Consider the following 25,788-nt stretch of genomic DNA (forward strand, 5'->3'; position numbering starts at 1 on the left):
CTTCTCTCTGCCACCCTCACCCATGTCTGCAGATGAAATAAACATACAGTGAGATTACTGAATTAGCAATCAAAATCTTCTCTTTTGGTTGGAACCCTTGAGAGGGGTTGAACCAAAAAGGATATACAGTAGCAGCTAAAACATGGGCTCATGGCCATTAAAAATATTCTTAGAAATGTGTGTGTGTGTGTGTGTGTGTGTGTGTGTGTGCGCGTGTGTGTGTGTGTGTGTGTGTGCGTGTGTGTTTCTAGCAGGTACTTGGGAGAGGGGAAACTTAAATTTGGGACCATATTTTTAGTTGTGTAGTCAAGATTCGAAGTCAGTAAAAACACAACAGTGTCTCCCTCCATTCAATTAAGTTGGTCTGGAAAACAAAATCGTCCTTAGGAAGGGGGAAAAATCCACTTATTAAATTCCTTCTGAGGCAAGGAGGAAGGTCTTTCTGGCAAAGTCTTTATGCTCCATTCAGAACCAGAAAACTTAATTGTCGTCAAGTTCAAAGCTCAGTTCTTCATAGAGTACAGGGTGTGCTGATTTCCTGTGTCGGGAATATTTCAGTCTTAGGAGATCACCCATTTCATCCAGGGCTTCCAAAACCTGCAATGATATTGCCTTCCATCAGTTATCGTCAAACCCCTAAGTGGCCCTGTTTTGCAAAGCCCAGGTTAATGGCAAGCTTCACAAAGACCCTCAGTCTTATTTTGCCCGTTTACTTGATTTTAAAGAAAAAGAGCAAGATCCGTATCATCAGGTTGTGGTTTATAAGACCTAGAGGAATGTTAAATGCTAATTCATTTCATTTAATGGTCTAACTTCACATTGTGAATGTTTGTATTTTGGGGGGAATGTGAGGAGGGGAATAAAAACATCAGACCCATCTAAACCCTTTAAGAATTTTGTTTAAAATTTAATGACTTACATATAACCTTGTGGAAGACAAAGATAAGGTTGCAGATTACATTTGAGGTTATGCCTTCATGACACAGTAAGCCAACCTGGCCAAGAACAAAAGTGGAACCGCGTGGGAGCTAATTAGCATGGCCCTCAACCCTCCCAAGCTTCCTCTCGCCCCACCCCGTTTTAAAATACTCTTTACATCCCAAGGAATAATAGAACTTAAAACCCTCAGGGACTAAGACCACACCTGTTTCATTTCTCTTACTTTAAGTGATACATTTTGCACATGAACAATTGGGATCCAGAAAGTAAAAAAAAAATATATATATATTTTTATTTTTATTTTTTTATTCTTGTATCTTCACTCCTACTAGATACTCATCCTATTGAATTAGATGCACCTTTTAAATCTGTCTGAGCCTGTTTTTCTTAACACGTCAGATGAGGAAGAAGACAATGTTAGAGTGTAATGTTCTGACATGGGCGTATATGATGGTAACATTCAAATCAGTGACAAATGGGGCTTATGGGAAGTTTTTCAAACTGACAAAAGTTTATAAATCCACCAGTTTAATTTAATTTAAATTTTTTTTTTGCAGTACTGGGGACTGAACCCAGAGGTATTCTACCTCTGAGCTTTCCCTTCAACCCTATTTTTTATTTTGAACTAGAGAGTCACTAAGTTGCAGAGGGCTTCACTAAGTGGCTGAGGCTAGCTAGCTGCAAATCTGTAATCATCCTGTCGCCAGCCTTCCAAGTACTGGGATTACAAGGGTGTGCCACCATGCCAAAATCTAATTTAATTTTAATATGCTTTTACTGGTGTGTTGTAGTCTCACATAATTACCAGTATATTAAGAGTGATTTATTTCTTGGTCATAAAATCTTGCACGTTTTAAATATTCTTCCCTTTTTTCTGAATTTCCTACATCAAATCTATATACTAAGAGAGAGCAGCAGAAGTCATCTTTTAAATGACATTCATATGGAGTGGTTGCTAATGATATTTCTGAAGGTGGGGTATGCAATATCTCAGTGGTTTCCAAAGAGGATTGCCTGAGCACCCGGGGGAGGTATGTGACAGTCATGGAAAAGATGGGAAGAAAATGTTAGGATTTTGATTTGTTTTATCTTAATCTTTTTAGCTTCTCTTTTCATGTCTGTTATGCAATGTACATAATATATTGGGAATGCATGTATAGATTTACAGATACTTTACGTTAAGCTGAGCATGGTAGGGTACATATGTAATTCCAGTACTTTGGGAGGCTGAAATAGAAGGATCACAAGTTTGTGACCAGCCTCAGTAACTTAGTGAGGCCCTCTGCAACCTAGTGAGACCCTGTTCCTAAATAAAAAATAAATTAGGGCCAGGGGGAGATCGAATGCCCCTAGGTTCAATCCCTAGTAACTATATATATATATATATATATGATATATATATATATATATCATATATATATATATTTATTTATGTTAAAGTCTCCTGTAGGAACCAGTCCTCAAAGTCAGGTTTCTGTAGCTCATGGAGGGGTGGACCAGCACACTCCAGAGCCAAATCTTCATGGTGTCAGGAGGTGGGAGAGGGCTTGCCATTGATTTTGGGTCTGTGCTAGAGATGATTTTAAGGAAGTAGAGATCACCTCTAGGTTGGACGCTGTCATGAAGTGGGAAGACTTCCCAGCTGGTTATGTCTTTATAATTTTGATCGGGCAAGTGAAAGGATTAAGAAGCTTGAGCTTGCCTTGGTAAAGGAGCCGTCTTCAGTCAGAAAGAGAGATGTTGAACCAGTTTGTTCTTTTATTCCAAACCTGGTCTCTGACTGCACTGGTCTGCTGCTGTTTTATTTGGTGAGTGTTCCAGCTGGGATTCCTTTACTCCCTGCTGGGATTCCTATCTCTTCTCACCCATTCTTGTAGAACCCCCTCTTCATTATCCTCTTCTTCTGAGAAATAAACATGTAAAAGGGGTTTTTCCACTTTTAAAGGCTTTTCCTAAACCTAACTTTCTTGAGTTTACAGCCAAACTTCTTGAAATACTTGCCTACTCTTGTTTGCCACCATCTCCTTCCACTCAAAAGGAGCTATTTAGATGAGCGTGGTGTTGCATGACAGTAATATCAGCACTTGGGAGACTGAGACTGCAGGATCACAGGTTTGAGGACAGCCTCAGCAACATAGTGAGACCATGTTTCAAAACAAAACAATTTTAAAAAGCTCTGGGGGTGTAGCTCGGAGGTACAATATGCCTGAGTTTAATCTCTAGTACCACATGCACAAATAAGCTCTTTGTTAAAATGAATGTAGTAGAAATATAAACTTATTCTAGAGAACCTGGAAAATATAGAAGGGTATCTCGAAATCTAGAGTTCTACCCTTCTATACCTTGAAATCAGCATCGCGAAATCTAGAGTTAGCTCAAGATATCACTAATGTGTTGCTCTATATATTTTTAGTGTTCCTACCGTGTGTCATACAGTGGTTGAAGTCCTGAGGCTATAATAGTAAAGATGGTAGAGATGAGTACCCTGTGTGTGTGTGTTTGTGTGTGTTCCTAGAGCTCAAACTACCCTCTTTACCCTTTTATTTTTTTGTATTCTTATTTTCTTGCATTCGCCTGAAGTTGTCCACTCTATGGAATACTGAGCTCTCACAAATTGCCAATTCAATAGTTTCTTCTCCTTGCTTACTACATCTGAACTTTTCTACGTTTGCTGGGACATTTTGATCCTTCTCTCTCCTCTTTTTTTTTTCCCTGGGGAATGATATTCTACCTCTGAGCTACACTCCCAGCTCTCTCTCTCTCTCTCTCTCTCTCTCTCTCTCTATATATATATATATATATATATATATTTATTTATTTATTTATTTATTTATTTTGAAGCAAGCAGGGTCCTACTAGGTTGCTGAGAGTATCACTAAGTTGCTTAGGCTGTCCTCAAACCTGCTATCCCCCTGTTTCAGCCTCCCATGTACTGGGATTACTTGGTGTACCACTATGCCTGGCCCTCTCCTCTCAACACTGCACTCACCCACCTCGTTTCTGACTTCTCTAACTCCCTGCTGGGATTCCTTTACTGCAAGAGCCTGCCTTTGGTTTCTTCACTTTTGCTTGTTTCTGGATAATTATATCTTCTAGCACTCAACCATCACTTCCTAAATGACAACAGCTCCAGCCCTGCATATTTGTCCAAGCTCTAGAATGGAGTCCTTTAGAATTTTCTTCCAGAGATGGCCCATGGACATGTGATCTCCACACATGTAAAGCCAAGCTCGCCTCATTCCCCACTCAACTGAAGAGTTGCTGATCCCGATTGCACACCTGTCTCCTCTTAACTCCTTTACCATCCTTCTGTGCACCAGAGCGGAGACCTCAAAGGTGCTTTTCTCTTTCAACACATGCTCTGCACACAGTCATTTGCCAAATCTTGGCAGCTTGGTGCTTTTGTAAAGTCTGGTCACAGGTTGTTGTTTTTTTTCTTTCTGCTCCTACTGACCTTGCCATCTCTTTTTCTCTTCAAACAGCTCCATTTAAGGTCCTTTCCTCTCCCCTTTTTTCCTATTTAACCCCTTTGTTACATTTATTTCAGAGTAATAGGACTATGCTGCAGGACTGGTCAGAAGCTCTGAATGGTGCTTCACACTCTTTATATTACAATGCCCAGCTGGGAAGCCACTTCACGGTGAGTCATCTCCATTCTGGTCATTCATTCCCACCTTCATGTTCCCAGTGTGCTTTGTATTCCCGTCGCATCATGATTTTACTGTCTGGTATTATAATTTGTTGCTTGTTTACTAGTATCTTCTCCTAGACCTTTTGCCCCGGGGTTTGTGTGTGGTGAATACTCAAGAATGTTTGAAAACGGCATTGATATTGAGATTTCCATTAGCCCCAAGTTGATTGGGATGGCTTAGTTCTCTGATATTATTCATTCAAATTCAAATTAAAATTCAGGGGCAAAAACTGGCAGTTTTGAAGTGATTTCCACCTGACTCAGATCTGGATGATATAATGAGATCTATCCTTATTGTTTTTTTCAAAATATTGCTTAGTTGAGTGATATTTTATGATGGAAGATTTTGTGGACATGGAAAATATCAGGATGCAAGGAGTTGACACTAAAAAAGCACGTGGGATTATTTTTTGCATTTCATAATAAGTAGATACCATAATATTTGACTACTCAGTCTTTTCTATGAAAGCAAAATATTGACTTGGTAAGTATTTTCTGAATTGATTTTATTTTCTATCTACTGAATCAATTATAGTGTTGGAAGTTGATATACCCTAGATTTTAGCAGTAAGTTACATTTGTCATTAGTCCTGTTCTCCTACACAATCCACGAGAAATCCAGAACATTCTAATCGGGCTGAATAAAAGGATTGCTCAGGATTCAACGGACCAGGACCAGAGATCCCACTGGCATTAAGTTATACTCACTGTGTCTAACATTTCCCGCGTATGTGCCGCTGAAACACAGAACCGAGCCCGAGCCTCTGCCAGTGGAGTGGCTGGAAATCCAACGACCACCACCCCAATTTTTTTGTCTAACATCTGCCTTGCAAAAGCCCTTAGGAAAAGAGAAAATAGAAAGTTAACAAACAAACAAACAAACAAACAAAAAAGCCAATTATCCTGTCTCCCCACAAAGGAATAAGGCTAATTGATTTTTTCTATTTCTGATATTAAGTAGAGGCTATTCAAAGTTATTAAAATCTGTCAAAAGCAGCTGAAAGAGAAATGAGGATTCACTTAAGGTTCCTCATAACTAGGAGTATAGCATTATGGACCTGATTAAATAATCATGGATACTGAGTCTTTGGCATTGAGCAGAAAATATTGATGTATGTGAGTCTGGCTTAACAAGTCTACATTGGTTAAAAAAAATCTTTTACTTGCAAAATCCCTAGGAATAATAAACAAACAGCTAACACAATACAAGTACACGAGAAGGTATATACATTAAATGCAGGCCTGTATGTTTGAAAAACTTAATCCAGTAATAGACTATAAAAACTTAATGTAGTTAGTGACTATAATTGGAAGAATAGGATCTGGGGTCTGTAGGATTCAAGAGCAAGCCAATATTCCCACTCCGAAATCAAAGATTAGATTTTACATCAAATCAGAGATAAGAAATTGCAAGGGTCTTCTCATCTGTTCATGTGTGAGTGAACATACCCAGGTATGCACAGGAGCAATAGACCCATTCACTGGCTGGAAGGGAAATCAGACCGGAGGGAGGCAGAGGAAGAAGGCTCACACACAGAGACTGCATGGGCAGATGCTGCTGATGGGATATGCGTCATACTGACTACAAAGCTCTTTGATGCGGCATAAAACCTTTGGAAGCCATGATTCCTTTCCTTCATCCTTCTAGCTTTCTTCTTTTCTAAAGCTAATCTCAGTAATGATGCTGGAATATTAAATTCAAAGTCTGCAAATTGCTCACGCTGAGAGCCAAGGTCAGATAAAAAGGCATTTACCCCCAAGTGAGTCTTTTCCCCCTTTGGGCCCTGTTTCTCTCTGCAGGAAACCTTAATTACCAAGTGGCTCTACCCATAAGTAAAATAAATGCCTCAGATCTGTTCTTAGCATTAAGAGGTTGCTGGTATATTATTTTAGGCTGAAGGCTAACAGCGCCACAGAAGCCTTCCAGTCATAACTCAGAATTCTTGAGTCAGACATGGAGCGTTAGCCTGCTTGCCCATTCATCTGTCTTGCCGCTTAGCAGTCTGCTTTTTCGTTGCCCCAGGTAGAAAGCAGGTTATCGAACGAAGCAGCAAACTGCAAAGACCTAGGGAACCTACAGCTTCCCTGGCCCCTGGCTCGGGCCAGGCAAGGTTCACCTTTTGACTTAAACTGGGAGGGTTACAAGGCAATGACGCTTTCTAGCTGATAAACTTGCAAACAGACACTGTCTTTCTCCTTCTTGATCACCCCATGGAAGGCTGCTCACAGAACTGCCCGGGATGAGGGCTCATAACTGAGAAGCAAGTCAAGTGCTTTTATTGCTTGACTACAAACCACCCGACCCATGGTCTTAGGCCAGGTTTGGGGCGCTCAGAAGACCCTTTTCACTGTCTGCATAGTTCTCTTTGTACCAAAGGAAGCGAGTTTTGCCAAGGAATATAGAGCAAAATCTATGATTCTGTTGATTCATTAGCTCAGCTGGGGCCTCCCTAGAGCACTTTTGCATTTAAAAACGTATAGTACCACTGCTACCCTTATGTTAATGTCTGTGATTGCACTGAACATTTGATGAAATGAGCCTCTGGGCTTGTACTCCTCAAAGCAAATTAGAGCTGGCATGGGCTGGAAGACATGAAAAATATATGAAATAATAATAATAACAGTGCATTGACATTGCACTGCAAGCAGCCTGTGCTGTTCTCCCAAGTGTACCACAAGGACCGTGAGAGAGAATTCAAACCCTCCCTGTACCACATGCTAAGCATAATTCATTCTTGATTATTGAAGTACACATTTTATGGATGAAATCACATTATATCGAACTTCATTGATGATTCCAGTGCTTGATAACTAGCTAGAGATTATTTTTTCATTCTACATGGGCGGAAATGTGGAGAAACCACGATGTTTTAATAATACCAAGTTTCAAAGAGGCTAGGTAAAATTCTTCTTGATTTCAAGCCTCTCACCATGCCACAGAACATGACTTTTACGTGAAATATATCATATCAGTGAATTCTTGAAGCGTGTTTGACGTTCTGGCATGCTATGGCACAGTGGGGTGTCAATAGCTGACAATTATGTATCGTATACCCTAAAAAGCTAGAAGAGAGCATTCTGAATGTTTTCTCACATAAAGAAATTCGATAAATGTTTGAGGAGGCAGGTATGTTTAACCTGGTCTAAACATTATACAATGTATGCATATATAAAAACCTCACGCCCATGTTTGTAATCCCAGTACTTGGCAGCGGAAATAAGAGGATTTCAGTTTCACGTCCAGCCTCAGCTACTTAGTGAGGCCCTCCACAATTTAGTGAGACTCTGTTTCAAAATAAGGAATAAAAAATAGGGCTGGGGGTGTGGCTTGGAGGTGGAATGCCTCTGGGTTCAATTCCTGTACGACACAAAACACCAAAACCAAAAACAAACAACCTTATACAGTACTCAATTAGTACTGTAGATTTTAAATATTTTTATATGTCAGCTTAAAATGAATTTAGTTAGACAAATGCATTTTAAAAACTTTTCCCAGGCCCTTCTCATCAGGTTGGTTTCCTTTTCCAACCTGTAGAGATTCTCATTCTGGCTTCTCCCATCAGAGCAAAACTACCCAGCGTGTTCCTTCCCCTTGCCATGCTAGCCCTGTGCACTCTGCATCTCAATGAGTTTGTTTTGGATTCTTTCCTTTGAACTAATGATAAAATATTAGACATAAGCTAACTTTGGACTCTTCCTTCCAGAGCATGCATTTTCCCCTGCCTCTCTGAATAAATGTAGGTGCTCTTTGGTCCTTTCCCTAATCATATGGCAGAGGGCATTTGATCATCTGCTATTTGGAATCATTGATAACACCCCACCCCAACATCATCACCATCAGCACAGAGAGCTGTGGTGTGACATTTCTGAACGACTCCACCCTTGGCCAGATCTGTGACTGGTTGCTAATAGCGTGGCTTGCTGAACAACTCATGTGTGTGCTTTAACTTGATATTTTGCTGTGGTGAAATGACCCAAGAGCATGCTTCAAAGCATCAGTTCTTTGGGGAACTCATGACTCAGTCCTACACTCCATGAGTTTTCAATCTCTGGGCCTCATGTCTCTTTTACTGGTACTTTTCTGCTGCAAATGCTCTGTGAATTTGGTCACGCGACTAGAGAGTCAGACAGAATATTCTAGCAATAGGGTTATTTTGGAGGGAAGGTAGGCTCTGTGGAATTTAAGACACATGATCAATATTACTTTACACCATGTTCGTGGTCAAAGACACCAGTTCTACATTTAAAGAGAATTTTGGTTAACTTCCTTTTAATAACACATAATTGGTCTCACACAGGTGGAAGAATGGCTCATGAATAAAATTATTCTGGTCATATTTTTTCTATTCAATTTCAGAGCTGCAAGCAGTGGAAAATAACCCCAAATAGGCATACAACAGAGACATAAAAGTTTTTTTTTTTTGTTAAGGGAATGTGCTTTGAAGTCAACCTAGGTTTGGGGGTGGTGGTAGAATTGCCTCTTAGGTTCACTACTTTTTTTTGTGGCTCTGAGAATCGAACCCAGGGGTGTTCTACCTCCTAGCATTACCCCCCTGCCCCATTTTATTTTTATTTTTTTAATTTTGTAACAGTACCTCACTAAGTTGCCGAGGCTGGCTGATAACCTGTGATCCTCTTGTCTCAGCCTCCTAAGTATTGGGATTACAGGTGTGACCTGTCACACCCATCTGACTCGTGTTTTATTTGTATCACCTTGGATGAATTGTGTATTCTCAGCCCCAGTTTCCCTGTAATCAAACTAAGGATCCTGAGAATGGCCATGCAAATGCAACAGGATAAAGCAGAGTCTGGTTATTTTGATGGTGATGTTGGGAGGGCTGGCCTTTAGAAGTCATCCAGGAGGAAGGTCCAGGGTCAGAAGGAGGCTCAGCATGGTCTCTAATTTACAGTTGAGATAACTGATCTCCCCAAGTTTCCAGAGCTTGGAAATGGTGGCAGGGAGAGAGCTGGGCCTTACTACCTGGCTCCTTTTCTATAAGGCGTGTGGAAAGCTCTCTGCTGATGGCCAGCAGGTGGCTTCCGAGCTCAAGCAAAGCCTTGTGTGTCAAAGGCCTCATCCTAGCCTGGTCACAGGGGATTTGGGTTTGGGCATGACTCTGAGAGCCCTGGGATACTTACGCTACTTTACTAGGCATGTAGAGGAGCAGGGGGACAACGGGAGAGTGGTCGTTGCCGTAGATAATGAATCCCATTTCCTTCAGTCTCTGCCTGAAGTATTGTGTGTTTCTTGCAAGTCGCTGTATTCTCTGCAATCCTGAAAGGAGACAGGTGTAAAATCCATCAATTCCCATTGGAAAGAGGGAAGCAAGGCCAGGTGAACTGGGAAAACCATCCTCAGTCTTTCTGTAGGCCTGCACATTAGCGGGGAAGGGGCTGAGAGGGAGGGGAAAGAGCTTTGTGTGAGGACCTGTGGGCTCTGTCCTGCACCTGAAACACAAGATGGTGAAGAGGTGCTGGTAGAGGCCGAAAGCAAGTAAAGCCAGGCCCAGCTGCGGGGCTGGTGGGAGATGCCTATTTGATATGGACTCTGCTAAGTGCTTTAAACACAGGATAAGGGAGTGTAATACGAACACACACACACACACACACACACACACACACACTCATACACAAATACACATCACAGCAGTTGATATACATTTTTTAGTTAAATTGAGCTGGCCCATTAAATTTCTCTTCATCTAAGTCTTTAATCAAAGGACACTTCATCTAACTTGATTTTGAAGAAGTAGCGTATTCCTGGACAGAGATCAGTCCAGCTGAGACCAGGGTTGTTTTGTGAAGACTTGGGTGGTGTTAGACAAGGGAGGAGAGAGGGAAGCTCTGCTTTGCTCAGCCAGGAAAATAAAAACAAAAAGCAAAACAAAACAAAACCAGACAGTGTTACCTAAACTAGAAGTGCAAGCAAAATCTGTGTGCCCTATCAAGGTTTTAGTGGTTCAGCTCAAAAGGTCATCCTTTGTCCCAAGTGTGTGTCCCCGTGCAGGGCTCACACAAAGAAGATGAGAAAGAAATTAAAGAGCATTAAAAGTTGTGAAGAAGCCTGCTTACTCCAGTCTTGCTTTTATATGGGTAGATGAATATAGGCAGCATTCACTCCATAAGAATGAGTAGGATTGGACATTTAGGTCTCCTAGAAGTTAATTCAATGTTTGCCTTTGATGCAGAGCTGCTGTTCCATGGGAGTGTGCTGCTATGGTTGGACTGATGGGCCATATCTCACCTCCATCCTGATTGGCCAGGTGTTCATTAAGACTGGACAGAAGCCCTGCTTTAGTAATATCTGATATCTAGCCAATATTTATTTGGAACATCACAGATGGAAAAATTGTAAAAATTTCAGTACATATGTCAATCGTGATCATCTAATTCTGCCTTAAAAGACTGCCCCAGGCCGGGCGTGGTGGCGCATGCTTGTAATCCCTGTGGTTGGGAGGCGGAGACAGGAGGATTGGGCAGGTTCAAAGCCAGCCGCGCTGGCTTAAGAGACCCTGTTTCAAAAAAAAAAAAATAGGTCTGGGAGTGTAGCCCAGAGGTAGAAGGGCTTCCAGGAACCCCAGTACCACCACCACCACCACCGAAAAAAACCAAAAAACAAAAACTGCCCCAGATTGTGTTTTGAGAAAGGTTGAGCAGTAGACATCTGCTGAACATCTTTCCTTCTGGGCACCAAGAACTTGGGGAGGGTTGGCCCTGCCTTTCCTCTTTGCTAAGAAAGCATGAGGCTCAGTCTTGAGCAATTGAAGCCCTTTGTCCTTCAGATTATTGGTTCAATGATGAGCCACAACCTGGGACTATCAGAGTTTTTCTTACAGACCCACTGAGGAAGAAGTGAAAAGATCAGGTAAGCTGGTGTGGTGGTGCACGCTTGTAATCTCCGCACTTGGGAGGCAGATACAGGAGGATCGCACAGGTTCGAAGCCTGCTTAGGAGATCCTGTTTCCAAGTAAAAAAAAAAAAAAAAAAAAGGTCTGGGAGTGTAGCCCAGAGGTAGAAGGGTTTCCAGGAACTCCAGTACCACCAAAACAACAACAACAACAACAACAACAAAAAGATCAGGTAATCCTTAAACTACATCTCTGCTACCACATGAAGGAAGGATACTTGAGAACAGTGCTGGCTTAGATGAGAAATAAGGCACAGGGAGGGTCTTGGATGGTATCCCTTGTACCCTTAGGTTCCCCACCCATCAATAAAGGTCTCTGTGTCACATGCAAACAAATATGTCTTAAGTGATACAGATGGCCACTGGTTGGATCAGGCAGCTTAAGGGACAATAATAATAAAATCAATCACTACAATTATAGTCCACATGTAGCTAATGTCATCACTTCTATAAGCACTTGGCATTTAATAACTTAGTATTCAAAATGACCATATTGAAGTAGATCCTGTAACCCTGAATTATACATGAGGGGAAGCCAAGTAACTTAAGTTCACATAGTTGGTAGGGAGCCAAGCCAGAGTGTAACCCAGACAATTGGGTTCTAGAATCCGTGTTATAGCCAATGCACCATAGTGCTTTCCCAGAAAATGGATGGTAGCCATCTCTTCTCAAGTTTAGTGAAACTCACATCTCTGCCAGCTGTTTACATCATAATTATAATATATATAATTATATATATTATAGTAGAGTTGAGAGGTTAAAAGCTGAGAAAGCTTTTGACAGCTTCATGGTTTAAAAGGTTAAGTAGGACAGTAAAGATTAGAATGCAGAAAACCCTTTACTTTGAGTAGGGGGCCTAGAGGTCTGGACCAAGGAAGACAGGTGAGCCCCTGAAGAACACTTTCTATATCTGGTCTTCTCATATGGATTTTTTTGTCATTCCTCAAAACTAACACCTTTCTTAAAGAGTTTCTATTTGCTTATCAGGCTCAAAAGGACTTAACCTCTGTGCCTCAATCAGTCTGATGATAGATACAGATTGGAGAATGGAGATTTTGTTAAGTAGAACATCAACAAAGAAGCAAGATATAAAATGTTCCAGTTGTTCATGCCTTTTTACTTTTTCTTTTTTCTTTTTCTTCCACAGTTGGTCCAATTTTATTAAGTTCTAAGGTTAGCAAACAACTTGGAACACAGAAACATGATGATACATAACAAAGCTGTCAGATGCAATTGTACTGACTTTTCTATTCATGGACTATGGATAGAAGTCATGGCTTACAGTCTTTTCATGGTCTGGAAAGCCATCATTCTCTTTCTTTCTTTCTTTCTTTCTTTCTTTCTTTCTTTCTTTCTTTCTTTCTTTCTTTCTTTCTTTTTTTCTTTTCCTTCCCCCCCTCCTCCTTCTTTTGGAAGTGCTGGGGATGGAACCTAGGGGCATTCTACCTCTGAGCTATATCCCCATCCCTATTTTTTATTCTTTATATTGAAACAGGGTTTCACTAAGTTGCAGAGGGCCTCACTAAGTAGCTGAGGCTGGCCGTGAATCTGGCATCCTCCTGTCTCAGCCTCCCAAGTACTGCTTTACAAGCATGCACCACCATGCCTGACTCTTTATTTCATTTTCTTTTTTTAAATTATTTTTTTTGGTGGTACTGGGGTTCCTGGAAGCCCTTCAACCTTCGGGCTACACTCCCAGACCTATTTTATATTTTTGAAACAGGGTCTTTTACGCCAGCACGGCTGGCTTCGAACCTGCGCGATCCTCCTGTCTCCACCTCCCAAGCGTGGGGATTATAAGCGTACGCCACCACACCCAGCCCTTTATTTCATTTTCTATGTTTGTTTTCAATTACTAAGTTTCATACAACTTCACTTCACAAGAAAGCTCCTTCCTTAACTCTGCCAATTCCCAGAAAAGAGACTGTGATGGAGAAAGCATCAGGCTTATTGTACTTTCTCAGGGAAATTGGCCTTTCTGTCTCACCATCCTGGATACAGTCAATGAGAGGATGATGCTTTTGGACATGAGGCAGGGTGGGGATGGAAAGGGGAAGGTTGTCTAACAAAAAGGGAAGAGGGTTGAGTCCGCAGGGACTGAAGAATTCCACATTTAGTGGTAGGGAAGAGGAGAGCGAACCTAAAAGGAGACAAAACAGGAGAAATCCAAGAGGAAAAAGACATATCAGGGGATGGAATAATGTTCATGATAACCTTTCAACCTATTAATGGCAGCCATTGATAACCTTTACTTGGGGATTCCAGGAGGAGATGTAGATTTTAAAGGAACAGTTGTAAGCATGATTTTCTTTAATGCATAATCTCTTTTCTTTTCCCATACACATTTTTTTTTTCAGAAAATAACAATACATTTTCCCATTTTTCAATTCTAGATTTGCAACACAAATGTGAGGGATCTGAAGAGATGTCAAATCATCTATGTAAATTCTGTTGTGTAGACATAGACTTCTTGGTGCTAAGAAAAGGAAAGAAGCAATTCTGTAACACGCTGCAGTGTCCCTTGGAAACGTGTACAGAGAGCAGCCTATTTGAAGTACCAAACTCGAAGTTAGGAAGGATAATATTTGCCTTTACCTAAAATAAAAATTGATCCATACGTCAAAACTCTGTGTTTAGAGAGATAAGAACATAAATGGAGGGGGGACTGTGGCCAGAAGAAAAAAAGAGGGCCTCAGGAAGATTTGTTATAAAGGTGATTGAAGTGAAGGCACAGATACACATCCAGCCACCAAAATGTATTCCATATGGCCCGTCCCGTTGTGTGTTCGGCTCTTTTGTTGATTGTTAGCTGCACACTGAATAGATGACTTCATCAGGCCGAGCCGGATGATTCCTAAATGTTCCCCCTCAAACACAAGAAGGATTTCCTGGCCTGGAAGTGCATGAATGACTTAAATTGCTTTTCCCAATGGCATTATCTTTGCATTTGACTATAATGACTCATCTATCACTGGGCTACCCAGCTACTTAATTGGCCCCGTCTGTCCCCTCTGTCTTGATTAACCCAAGTAACTGGATCATCAGCTAATGTCATCACTTCACTGCTTCTAGATCCTTTGGAGACTTGGACAAATAGATCATAATATCAGTTCCAGAGATCTCTGACTTGTCAAAACTGAGTGTTTTATTCTTGCCCTGTATTTTCTATCTTTGAACCGGTTATTAGCACAGCATGGTTGACAAGCCATTATGACACACTTTGTGGTCACCATGTTTTCTCATATAGGTCACTATAAATGCCTTTGAGGTCTTTGGAGTTGGCCAAGATACAGCTCCTTTCAATTACTCTATTGGACTCTTTAAAATTGGAAACATTCGCATTTTCTCTGAGGGCCTGGGGGCAGAGGAGAATTTGTACATATAAAACACTACTCATCTAGACAGGATGTGGGTGATTTTATTAATTATGCTGTGCCTTGAGATCCCTGCTTCAAGAGTGCTTTGTAAAAGTAGAAGGAATATTTGGCACACATTCTTTGGTACAGGAACGGCCATTGCCAGGATGGCACCTGGGCGCCCTGGGGACTGGGAACTGCAAACAACCCCCTTTGAAACACTCCAAGGACCTAATTAAATCGTTTCTGATTCTTTTTACATGTATTACACGGAAGTCAAGGAAGGTCCTGGACTCAGATAAGTAAGTGAACGAGGCAGCTTCTTACACAGACTCCAAGAGAATTCACATATGTGCTTCTATTGCCAAGTTCTGAGTTCTTTGAGGAGGCTACTGAGTGGAGTTAAACAGACTAGAAATAATACTTTACTTGGACAACTTAAAGCTTTAAACCATCAGTGTTATCTGTAAAACCACAGTGATAAGCTTATCTCCCAGGAAAAGTTTGAGAAAGAGGTTAAGGAGGTTTATTGGATGTTCCAAGGTGTATCTGGCATCCAGTAAACATTCAAAAAGTTAGTTATTTTTTTCAATAGGACAGTGGTTCCCAAAAGCTTCACTGTCCCCTTCAAAACATTGAGAGTGATTGGCACAATCCCATGTCCAACCTGTACCACAGACCAAATCATTCAGGGTTTCCATGGGTGGGACTGGCCATGGAGTTTGTTTTTCATAAGGTGTAAGCAAGTAGACTTTGTTATCTTGGAAAAAGCCACCATTTCCAGTCCACCCCTAAGGTCATACAAGCTCTTGATGGCCACCTGACCGTATCTTGGCTGAGTCCTGCTCCCTGGTTAGATGTAAAAAACAAAAATTGAGCCCATATGGAAGCCCCTTATTTGACATTGTTATACCTTGGCAGTTAGAAAGTGCCTGGGTTCTTGGAAAATATGTTTTATGGGACTGACCTGCTCTCCTAACAGCTCCCTGCTCCAAAGTGCTCACTTGATTTGAGATCATCCCTACCGTTGGCCATACCCCTTTCATGAGGGTGGATAAAATCAGGACAAACCCACCCCTGAGATGACATGTATGTTGCTTCTCATCCGGTGAGATGTCTGGATGTCTAACCCCACCAGCTTGAGAGATGGGCTAGGTTAACAGAGGCCACGGATGCTTTAACCTTCCCTCCAATGCTGTTAAAACAAAAACAGCTGGAGCAGAGGAAGGAAAACAAATAAAACACAAAGCATCTTACTACAAAGCTCTCTAGTCCCCTAATAAAAACAATGGTCTGTGGTGTTTCCAAAAATATGTTTGGGGACAACTCAGTCTCCCAGAGGGTCAGAAGGAATTACAGACAGTGGAAAGAAACTGAACAGAATGACCTATCTTAAGAAGGAAAATTTCTTCCCTCTTGAACTGTTGGTATGCAACAACAACAACAAAAGAAATAAATAAATTCAGAGAGACAGAGAACGGCATTTCCCCTTGCCTTGTAAGATCAAGAAAAGAGACAGAGTTGAGCTCCTGGGCCAATATTGGTGCCACTATCACTTTCTAACATAGGAAACATGAATACACTGAGATGCCACGGGGTGACTTTGTTTATAATTTTTGAGGTTTGAAAGTGGACATGCAGCATACACACTGCTCACTGCCTTCCTAACTTGCGTAGCATATCACCGTTATTAGAATACAACCTGGATAATTCAAACACACTTCTTGGCAGCGTTCTTTGAAAAATATGGACCCTGTCTCTGGAGATGGAAAGTATCTTTCCCTAAAACATTTCTCACCATGTCAGAAGTTGATATTTCTGAAAAATTAACCCAGGGAAAATCACACCGCTACTGAAGAATGCCCATGGTGGTCTAAGAATGCCCCCTCTCTGTGTGCCCGTGTACCCTTGACTGCTCCCCTGTTATGGCGAGGGCTGGGATGCTGGGGAGAGGCCTGGGAGTAAAGTTTCAGTGTGGCAGCAGGAACCCAGAGTCTGTTATTTTTAAGTACTGGACACCAGACAGGACATTTTGTTTCCGACACACTCAGGGGCAGAGAGATCCCAGTAAAGATCAAGAGGTAACGGGATCATAAGAATCACATTAGTAGTGACAAGCTTCCCAGTGGGGTGGAGAAAAGCAATTGGAGTGGTTGGCTGAGAGGAACACACATTTTTATCAGGCACCTAAGCTCGCCCTTTTGATGTTAGTATCCCAAGGTGACGGCATGTTTTTTAGTCACACACACATGTTCCAAGGGCTCTCCGGGCCACTCGGCTTGCCCCTTGGAATGCCTGCAGGAGCAGACTGGATGCCAGGGTGGTGGCTGTCTGCATGGCCTGATTTTAGGGGCTGTGAAGACTCCTCTGCCTTCATCTCACCGCCAGCTGCTCAAATACACCCCAAGGGATTTCACCCCCAAAGAGAGGTAATCAAGGTCATCCCCTGCGTGCCTGCTATGCATCAGGAAGTGATGAGGAAACTGAGGCTTGGAGATCAGGAAAGCATTACTCAGATGAAACAGGCTGTGCCTGTGGGGAGCAGACTAACTTTTTGAGGATGATGCATGAATCCTGCCATCCATGAATACATACTTTCATACCTGGAAAGCATTCATTATGAAGAGAAGCCATGCTGGCTGCTAAGGTAGGAGTAGAAGATGAAAAAACTCTGCTACTGTTAGGAAAAAACTGATCTAATGAAAGACAGGATCATTACCAAATGATACACAATTGGAAATAAGTGCCACAAGACAGGTACAAATATTCCTGCTGAACTGTTTCATGAATGCTTATTGAATGCATGATAGTAATTAATGTGAATTTGTGTTTAAGTATAAAGCAATATCTTAGCAGATCACTAATTATGAAAATTTGCACAATAAAGGAAGTTATTTGGGAGGCTAGGGGCCTTCTGGGGACCCTTCTTAAGCAGAGGGCACATCAGAGACTTCTAGAGTCTGCCTCTTTTTCAATGAATATGAGCTTCAATTTACTGATTCCTTAGATGAGGGTGGCTCTAATAGCTGATCCATGTATTTTTCAGAACTTCAGGGCATTAATTCTGCTTATTTAGCATCAATTATGTGTCTAGAAAAATCAATATAATCACAAAAGAAACTAAAAATCAAGTGCCTCGTGAATAAAATGATCCAGGAATTTGGGACAGAGATCTGGGGGTCATAAGTTTATATTTTTGGCACAGTAGTTTGGAATTACAGTAGGAATGGTTACTCACATGCTTAGAAATTTGGATTACGGTAAGGGAAAGATCATGGATTCAGACAGTAGAAGCTGCAGATTCCACCCCAAGAGTCAGAATTTGGGGGTGTGTAATGGAGGAGTCATAGCAGCATTGTAAGTGAAAGTGACATTCTGAGGGTTAGAGGGATGAAGCTTCTAGCATCTCATCTATGGGTTAGAATGTAGTAAAACCTGGAGGCGACATGTTAGCTAGACAGCTGGAGTGACAGTAAATGTCCAAGGAGGTGGAGAGATATGTATCAACAATTGCTCTGATGCATGGTGTGGAGGCAAAGGACATGGCAGAGACAGGTCCTTAGCTGACTAACCTGGCTAACAGGTCCCTTGAAAAGACTCGGAGAAGCCACGCAAATGAAGGCATCCACCAGGAAGCCTCTTGGGGTTAGCCACCTGCATAATTAAGACCTCTGATTTCCCAAGTGTTTGCTAGGATGAGATACAATGACCAGGAGGGGTAAGGGGAAAATGGATAAAGATCCTTCCACCACACCCATGCTCCCATTAAGAGAATAGTACCATGACTGTGTGACCAAGGATCCTGAACCCAATTTTCTGGGTTCAGAATCCATGCTACCATCTTGAGCAAGGTATTTAATCTTTCTGTAACTTGGGTTTTTTACTTGTAAAATGTAAATAATGACACTGATGATGACGATGACGACGACGACGACGATGATGATGATGATGATGATGATGGTGGTGGTGGCTCACACTTGTAACCCCAGCATTTGGGAGGCTGAGACAGAAGGGTCCGTGGCCATTCTCAGCTACTTAGTGAGGCTCTTTGCAACTCATTGAGACCCTATTTCGAAGTAAAGAATAAAAATAGGGCAATAGGGGTGTGGGTGTAGCTTGGAAGTAGAATGCCCCTGGGTTCCATCCCCCTACTACTACTACTACTACAAAAAAAAAAGTAAAACCATTAATTTGAACCCAAATCTGACTGCTTGACTTGGATTTGCTCTGTAAAGCTGGCCCTGTAGCCTCCTAGGTATTTTTGACACAGAGAAACATGTCTCCTAATATCTTCTTATCTCTCAGAGTTGAACGTTCATTAGAATAATTTTCATTCTAAGTCCTCGAGATGAAGCAGATGATTACTGAGAATCTACATAAAGTCCTCCTATTTCACAGTGGGACAAAAGTTGTAGAGACATCCAGTGAGCCCTAAGAGGGGCTGGGCTCTTCCTGAGGAGATTCAAAGAGAGAAAGAGGGGTTTGATGGGAGGGAGAATCACCACTGCTGGCTGTGAGGATGGAGGGGGGCCACGTGTTGAGAAACAAGAGTAATCTCAGAAGCTGAGAGTGGCTCTGACTGAATGCAGCAAGGAAATGGGGACCTTGCTCCTGCAACCCCAAAGAACTGGATTCTTCCCAGCCACATGAGCTTGGAAGAGGAGCCCGGGTTTCAGCTGAAAGAGTTGTTTCTGAGCAGAGTACACTCTGTCCTCAGAAACCCTGCACAAGGAAACTGATAATAGATGGGCATTGCTTTAAGCCACTGTTTGTGGTCATTTGTTAATGTTAAAATAGAGAGCTAAGACAATCCTGGTAGCCAAAACACATACATTCTAGCTCTTTTCAGAAATGGATCCACCTGCTTAATCTTACCCATTGTGGCTGGTGAGGTAGTGAGTTGGTTTTCTCAACCCAATTCTCCAAACCAGAGTGAGACTGGGTGGGTTTTGCTGCTCAGTTAGAAACAAATGCATGAGAATTGAGCCCATGGAAAAAACAAAAACCAATGTGGATACCAGCTCCCCTTCACTCTGGAAGATACTTAGGTGGGACCATACTCTTTCCTTCTTCAGTGATATTGAACCAGCATGGAATCCATGTGTGTTAGCTCACAATTCCCCTGTCTCAGACTCCATCCACACAGAGGAGACAAATGGGAAAAGGGATCTTCCATGGGGTTCGGGTTGTAAAAAGACCTCTTCTTGGCAGAATGACTTAGAAAGTGGCCACTCTATCCTTTTTGGTCCTCATGCCATCTGAAAAACAGACTCTTTACACTCTCACAAGGGAACTTTTTGAAGGACTCCAAGCAAGTGCCAGATTTACTGGACTGTCAGAAAATCATACTCTTGGTTAACTCTTAAGATGAACTAAATCAAGGAGGGGAAGGCTGTGGAGTAGTCTGCTAGCCATTTTTCTACAGTCAGGCAAACATGCTCTCCTAACTGCAGTTCAGTTTGTTGGCTAATTTTGCATTTATTGGGCAGACTCGAGCTGTCCTACATGTACGTCGACTGCTACCCTGACCTGCGATTTTCACACACAAAATGACCAGGTAGAAGGTTTTTACCCCAACCAAGTGATTAATCATGGGCCGCGTAGGCCCTCAGTTGAAAGCCAGTGGAGCGTAGTACCGCACATCTGTTTTGTATTAGCTATTGCTGAAATGCAAGTGGCCTGCAACCATTTAGAAAACGCAGCACTCTGTGCCCTCTGTCTCTCAGCCTCTTTCTGTGTCCCCAGCTGGTAACCAAGTGGCAAATATATACAGGAAGGAGAGCTAGCTCCTCCCTCTACAGTGCCAAAGACCTTCGATGCCAGGGCCTTCACACGGTGCATCTGGAGTGGAATTCTCTGTCAACACATCTTACATTCAGCAAGGGACCTCAGAGAGACAGGACTAGTCCTCCAGTGGAGGATGATTGTTGTTGAGCCTGATGTAGAGAGAGGTAGGGGGGAGAGAGAGAGAGGAGGTAGGAAGCCAGTTTTGTCTTCACCAAACTCTTTGCTGTAATAGACAACAAGAAATAATCAAAAAGAACTTTTAAAAATATTCTACTTGCCGGGCGTGGTGGCGCACGCTTGTAATCCCTGCGCTTGGGAGGCGGAGACAGGAGGATCGCGCAGGTTCGAAGCCAGCCGCGCTGGCTTAAGAGACCCTGTTTCCAAATCAATAAAACATAAAATAGGTCTGGGAGTGTAGCCCAGATGTAGCAGGGTTTCCAGGAACCCCAGTACCACCAAAAAAAAAAAAAAAAAAAAAAATTCTACTTGGTAAAATGTGAGGGAAAGTTTATTAGACAAAAAATAATAATTTAAAATATAATAGAGCCAAGTAATGAAATTCAGTGCAGTAAAAATTGTGATAATATTGCAACATAAAATATGTATGATTCTATCATAATCATCAAAGCCTAAATTATAAAAGAAAACACAGTTAATGCATGTTGCTATTGTAACTGTAAAAAAAAATTATACCAAAATGGATTGGAAAGAAATATACCAAATTTATAACCATGATTCTATTTCAATGGTGAAATTGTAGATATATTTTTCTATAATACCTATCATGTTAGAAATGAAAAAATACATTTTTATTTTTAATTTTTTAATTTTTGTCTTTTGAGGTACTGGGGATGGAACCCAGGGGCATTCTATCTTTGAGCTATACTCCTAGCCCTATTTTTCATTCTTTATTTTGAAACAAGGTCTCACTAAGTTGCAGAGGGCCTCACTAAGTGGCTGAGGCGGTCTGAGAACCCACAATCCACCTTTCTCAGCCTCCTAAATGCTGGGATTACAAGCGTGCGCCATCATACCCAGCTAAAAAATATATTTTTAAAGAGAGCAAAAAATCAAATTGAGCATAGTGGTGAATATCTATAGTCAGCTCGAGTCTGTCCAATAAATGCAAATAAAAATAAAGCCAAAATAAAGCTTGAGAGGCTGAGGCAGGAGAGAGCAGGTTCTATGCCAGTCTTGGTAAGATCCTGTCTTAAAATAATAAAATACAAAGCTGGGTGTGGTGGCACACACTTTTAATCCCAGTTCTTGAGAGGCTGAGACAGGAAAATCGTAGGTTTGCAACCAGCCTTAGCTACTCAGTGAGGCCATTTGCAACTCAGAACCTATTTCAAAATAAGGAATAAAATGTAGCGCTGGGGTGGAGCTCAGAGGTAGAATGCTCCTGGGTTTGATCACCAGTATATGAAAATTAATAATAATAATAATAATAATAATAATAATAAAGACTATAGCTCAGTGGTAGATAACTCCTGGGTTTGATCCCCAGCACCACACACACACAAAATAAAAATAAAGCCAAAAAATTAAAAGAAATAACATCAGCATATATCAACAGCTGTATCATGTTTCCTGTTTACAAGTGAATTGTTTCCTACTAGTGAATATAAATGAGCATTTTTCTGAGCATCGATTAAGTGAAAAAATGGGGAGTTCAACTCTCCAGGTTTTATTGCTTTGATCGCAGTCTGTTTTTTGCTTTTTCTCAGAGAAGAGAGAATTTCTAGTGAAGAGTACACCTTTATGCTAGCAGATATGTAATGGGCTCAATGATTTGGGTGGGTAGGTAGAGCTCACGGCCCCCGGCAGCCTACACTGGAGAAGACCAAGATCTGTGACTGTGTCTGATGTCAAAAATGTGGAAAGTGAGAAAATTCCTCTCTTGTGAGCTAATTGCTGTCATCCAGTGGATTCCTTTCTTTCCCCGCTTTCAATGCTCTAAATCTTCCTACCCAGTCACTCCTGGTTCTTAAACCTTCAAACTCAAGTGTAAAAATATGTTTGCCCTGTTCCAAGGACCAGAGCAAAGGTGGAAGGTCACAGCTGGAAGGAGATGGCGCCACTCTCTCCAAGTTTGCGCTGGGTTAGGAGCGAGGTCACTCCCTCACCTGCCAATCTCATGACAAACTTTCACAAATGGTCAGAATGAATGAAGTAATCCTTACAAAATGGTTTCAAGATAAGGCATGGTTGGATTTTTCAGAGCAAATACATTCTAAGTATCATTTTCCCTCTTTTACCTTTTCTCTGTAGAAGCTATAAAAATAATTTTCAAAAATGAAGTTACTTGAAAGTCACTCATACTGTATTCAACTCATTCTCTTAATAACCAAATAAGATTTAAGAAATTTCTTGAATTAAGAAAGAAAGGCTTTAGAATATTATTTCAGAGTACGGCATTAATTATCTGTCATGAACTTGTCCAATTGGACACAACATCAGAAGCAAACAGATTTTAGTGCTTTTCAAAGTCGATGAAATGCTTAGTCATGTTGATCAGTATCAATTTTTTAAAATATTAACTCAATCTCCTTTTGTGTGTATGGTACTGGGGACTGAACTTGGGACTGCTCTACCATTGAGCTACACCTCCAGCCCTTTTAATAGTTTATTTTGAGACAGGGTCTCAGTAAGTTGCCCAGGTTGGCCTCGAATTTGCGATCCTCCTGCCTCAGTCTTTTGAGCTGCTGGGATGACAGGCACCACCGTGCCTGGCGTGTTAACTCGATATTGACAGGAGTCTCCAGTTTCTTTTCTCTCTTTGGGCTCAGAATTCAGGCTCTCGGTTATTCACCTTGGTTAGTCAAGGGGTGGGTGCTGATGTGATGAACATCAGAGGCTTGATCCCACAACCATTAGAGTCCTCTCCATCTGCAGTCCCAAAAGAAATCGAGGGTTTGTTGAGTGAAAGAGTAGGGGCTGACTCAAAATATCCCCATCCAATCCAGATAATAAGCCCAAGTGCCCATGTCTAAAGTTGCAGTTTACATTTTTCTGATAATGGTGCCATTTTCTGTCTTATCATAACCCGTTCTGCAAAAAAAAAAAAAAAAAAAAGCCCTAGAGTTTGTATGAAACTGTTTCTGAAATATGTACCTTTCTCTTTTCAGACTTGGATTCCAGAACTTTTCCAACTTTATGTCATTTTAATTTTCTTTTGGGAGCCTTTTCTTTTCCTGCCCCCCAGAAAGCACACAACACTGGGAGATTTAGAAACACAATGATAATGATATCAACACCTGCCATGTGATGGGACTGAGTTCTATGAAAAGAAACCAGAACTGTTTGTACTAAAAGCTAGGCGTGTAGCCCTGAGGGTCCCTAGAAGAGGGAAAGGTCCATTTTCAGTCTTTTGGATTTTATTTTCTCTTGTTCTTAAGATACTTTTATTTTATTTCAGAGTCTGAGGGAGCCAGGCATGGTGGCACGCACTTGTAATCATAGCATTTAGGAGGCTGAAGCGGGAGGATCTGGGTTCACAGTCAGCCTCAGATACTTAGTGAGGCCCTTTGAGGCTTAGTGAGACCCCGTTCCAAAATAAAAAAAATAGAAATAGAGCTGAGGGTGTAACTCGGAGGTAGAATGCCCCTGGGTTCCATTCCAAGTACCACAAAAAAGAAAAAAAGAAAAAGAAAAGAAAGAAAAAGAAAAACAAAGAAAAAGTCTGAGCTAAGAATGTCCTGGACTGAAGTCATCCCTGAAGCAAAGACTGAATATCTACTCACCAAATCAGTTCCTCCTCCTAGGCAGATGATTAACTTCATTTCCCAGGATTCTTTGTAGTTACACAAAGACGTGATAGAGTTATGACTAATGGAAGTTGGGCAGAACTGTGATACGCCTCTTCAGTCATGGCCTATGGGAACATCACCCCAGGTCCTCCATGCTCCTCAGTCTTGATGGAAACTCTGAAAGCCCTATGCAAAGCTGGAACAACCAGAGTGGAAGGAAGCTATGTTCCTGGAAGAGAACAGCCTGCCCAATAGGAGCACCAAGCTTGGATCGTTTATGAGCAAAAGAAATTTCTCTTGTATTAAGCCACTGATATGTTGGGATTTGTCTGTTATAACAACTTAACCAAAAAAAAAACAGATACTGTGAAAAGCTATGAAGAATTCAAAATCTTAATGCCTCTTGACCTTTTTTCGTGTGAGTGTGTGTGTGTGTGTGTGTGTGTGTGTGTGTGTGTGTGTGTGTTTGTGATGCTGGAGATGATCCCAGGGCCTGGCATGTTAGACAATCATTCTACCACTGAGCCACACCCACACCTCATCTCTCTACCTTTTATTAGCTATATAGTATGAAAGGAAACCCCAAATTTTCTGTGGGAGTTTTAGATAAGCAAACTCTCATTCTTCTTCCCCAAACAATAAGATGAGAATGAGTTTCTTGATTGAAAAATGTAAAGTGCAAACTATCATCAAGACGGGGGACCGAAAGAAATCGAAGAAAATCTTAGAAGATGGAAAGGCCTTCCATGTTCATGGATTGGCAGAATAAATATCATTAAAATGGCCATCCTCCCAAAAGTGATCTACAGATTTAATGCAATGCCCATTAAACTACCAAGATCATTCCTCACAGACATAGAAAAATCAGTCCTTAAATTTATCTGGAATAACAAAAAGCCCAGAATAGCCAAGGTAGCTCTCAGCAACAAAAACCACGCAGGAGGAATCACAATACCTGACTTTAAACTATATTACAAAGCCATTGTAATAAAAACAGCATGGTACTGGCAAAAGAACAGATATATAGACCAATGGAGCAGAATAGAAGACCCAGAAACAAGTCCACACACTTTCAGCCAATTGATTTTTGACAAAGAGGCCAAAAGCATACACTGGAAAAAAGATAGCCTCTTCAACAAATGGTGTTGGCAAAACTGGTTAACCATATGCAGAAAATTGGATATTAATCCCACTTTTTCACCCTGTACAAAAGTCAACTCACGATGGATCAAAGACTTGGAAATTAAACCAGAGACTTTGAAGCTCCTTGAAGAGGGCATAGGTCCAACACAACACATAGGCACAGACAAACATTTCCTCAACAAGACCCCAAAGGCACAACAAATTAAAAGGAGAATC

General features: G+C 41.4%; 1 protein-coding gene across 1 annotated transcript in view; it reads right to left on the reverse strand.

Annotated features, from left to right (window-relative positions):
• Positions 1-480: 480 nt before the first annotated feature.
• SPTLC3 (serine palmitoyltransferase long chain base subunit 3) overlaps positions 481-25,788 on the reverse strand; it is a gene marked incomplete at both ends in the record, with an annotated part of 150,548 nt that continues 125,240 nt past the window's right edge. The window contains 3 exons of the mRNA XM_080716163.1: positions 481-597; positions 5,339-5,468; positions 9,770-9,905. Coding sequence (XP_080572289.1) covers positions 481-597; positions 5,339-5,468; positions 9,770-9,905 — 383 coding nt within the window. The remainder of the gene's footprint in view (positions 598-5,338; positions 5,469-9,769; positions 9,906-25,788) is intronic.

This window comes from Muscardinus avellanarius (assembly GCF_963383645.1).
Source record: "Muscardinus avellanarius genome assembly, chromosome: 19".
In the NCBI taxonomy this organism is placed as follows: domain Eukaryota; kingdom Metazoa; phylum Chordata; class Mammalia; order Rodentia; family Gliridae; genus Muscardinus; species Muscardinus avellanarius.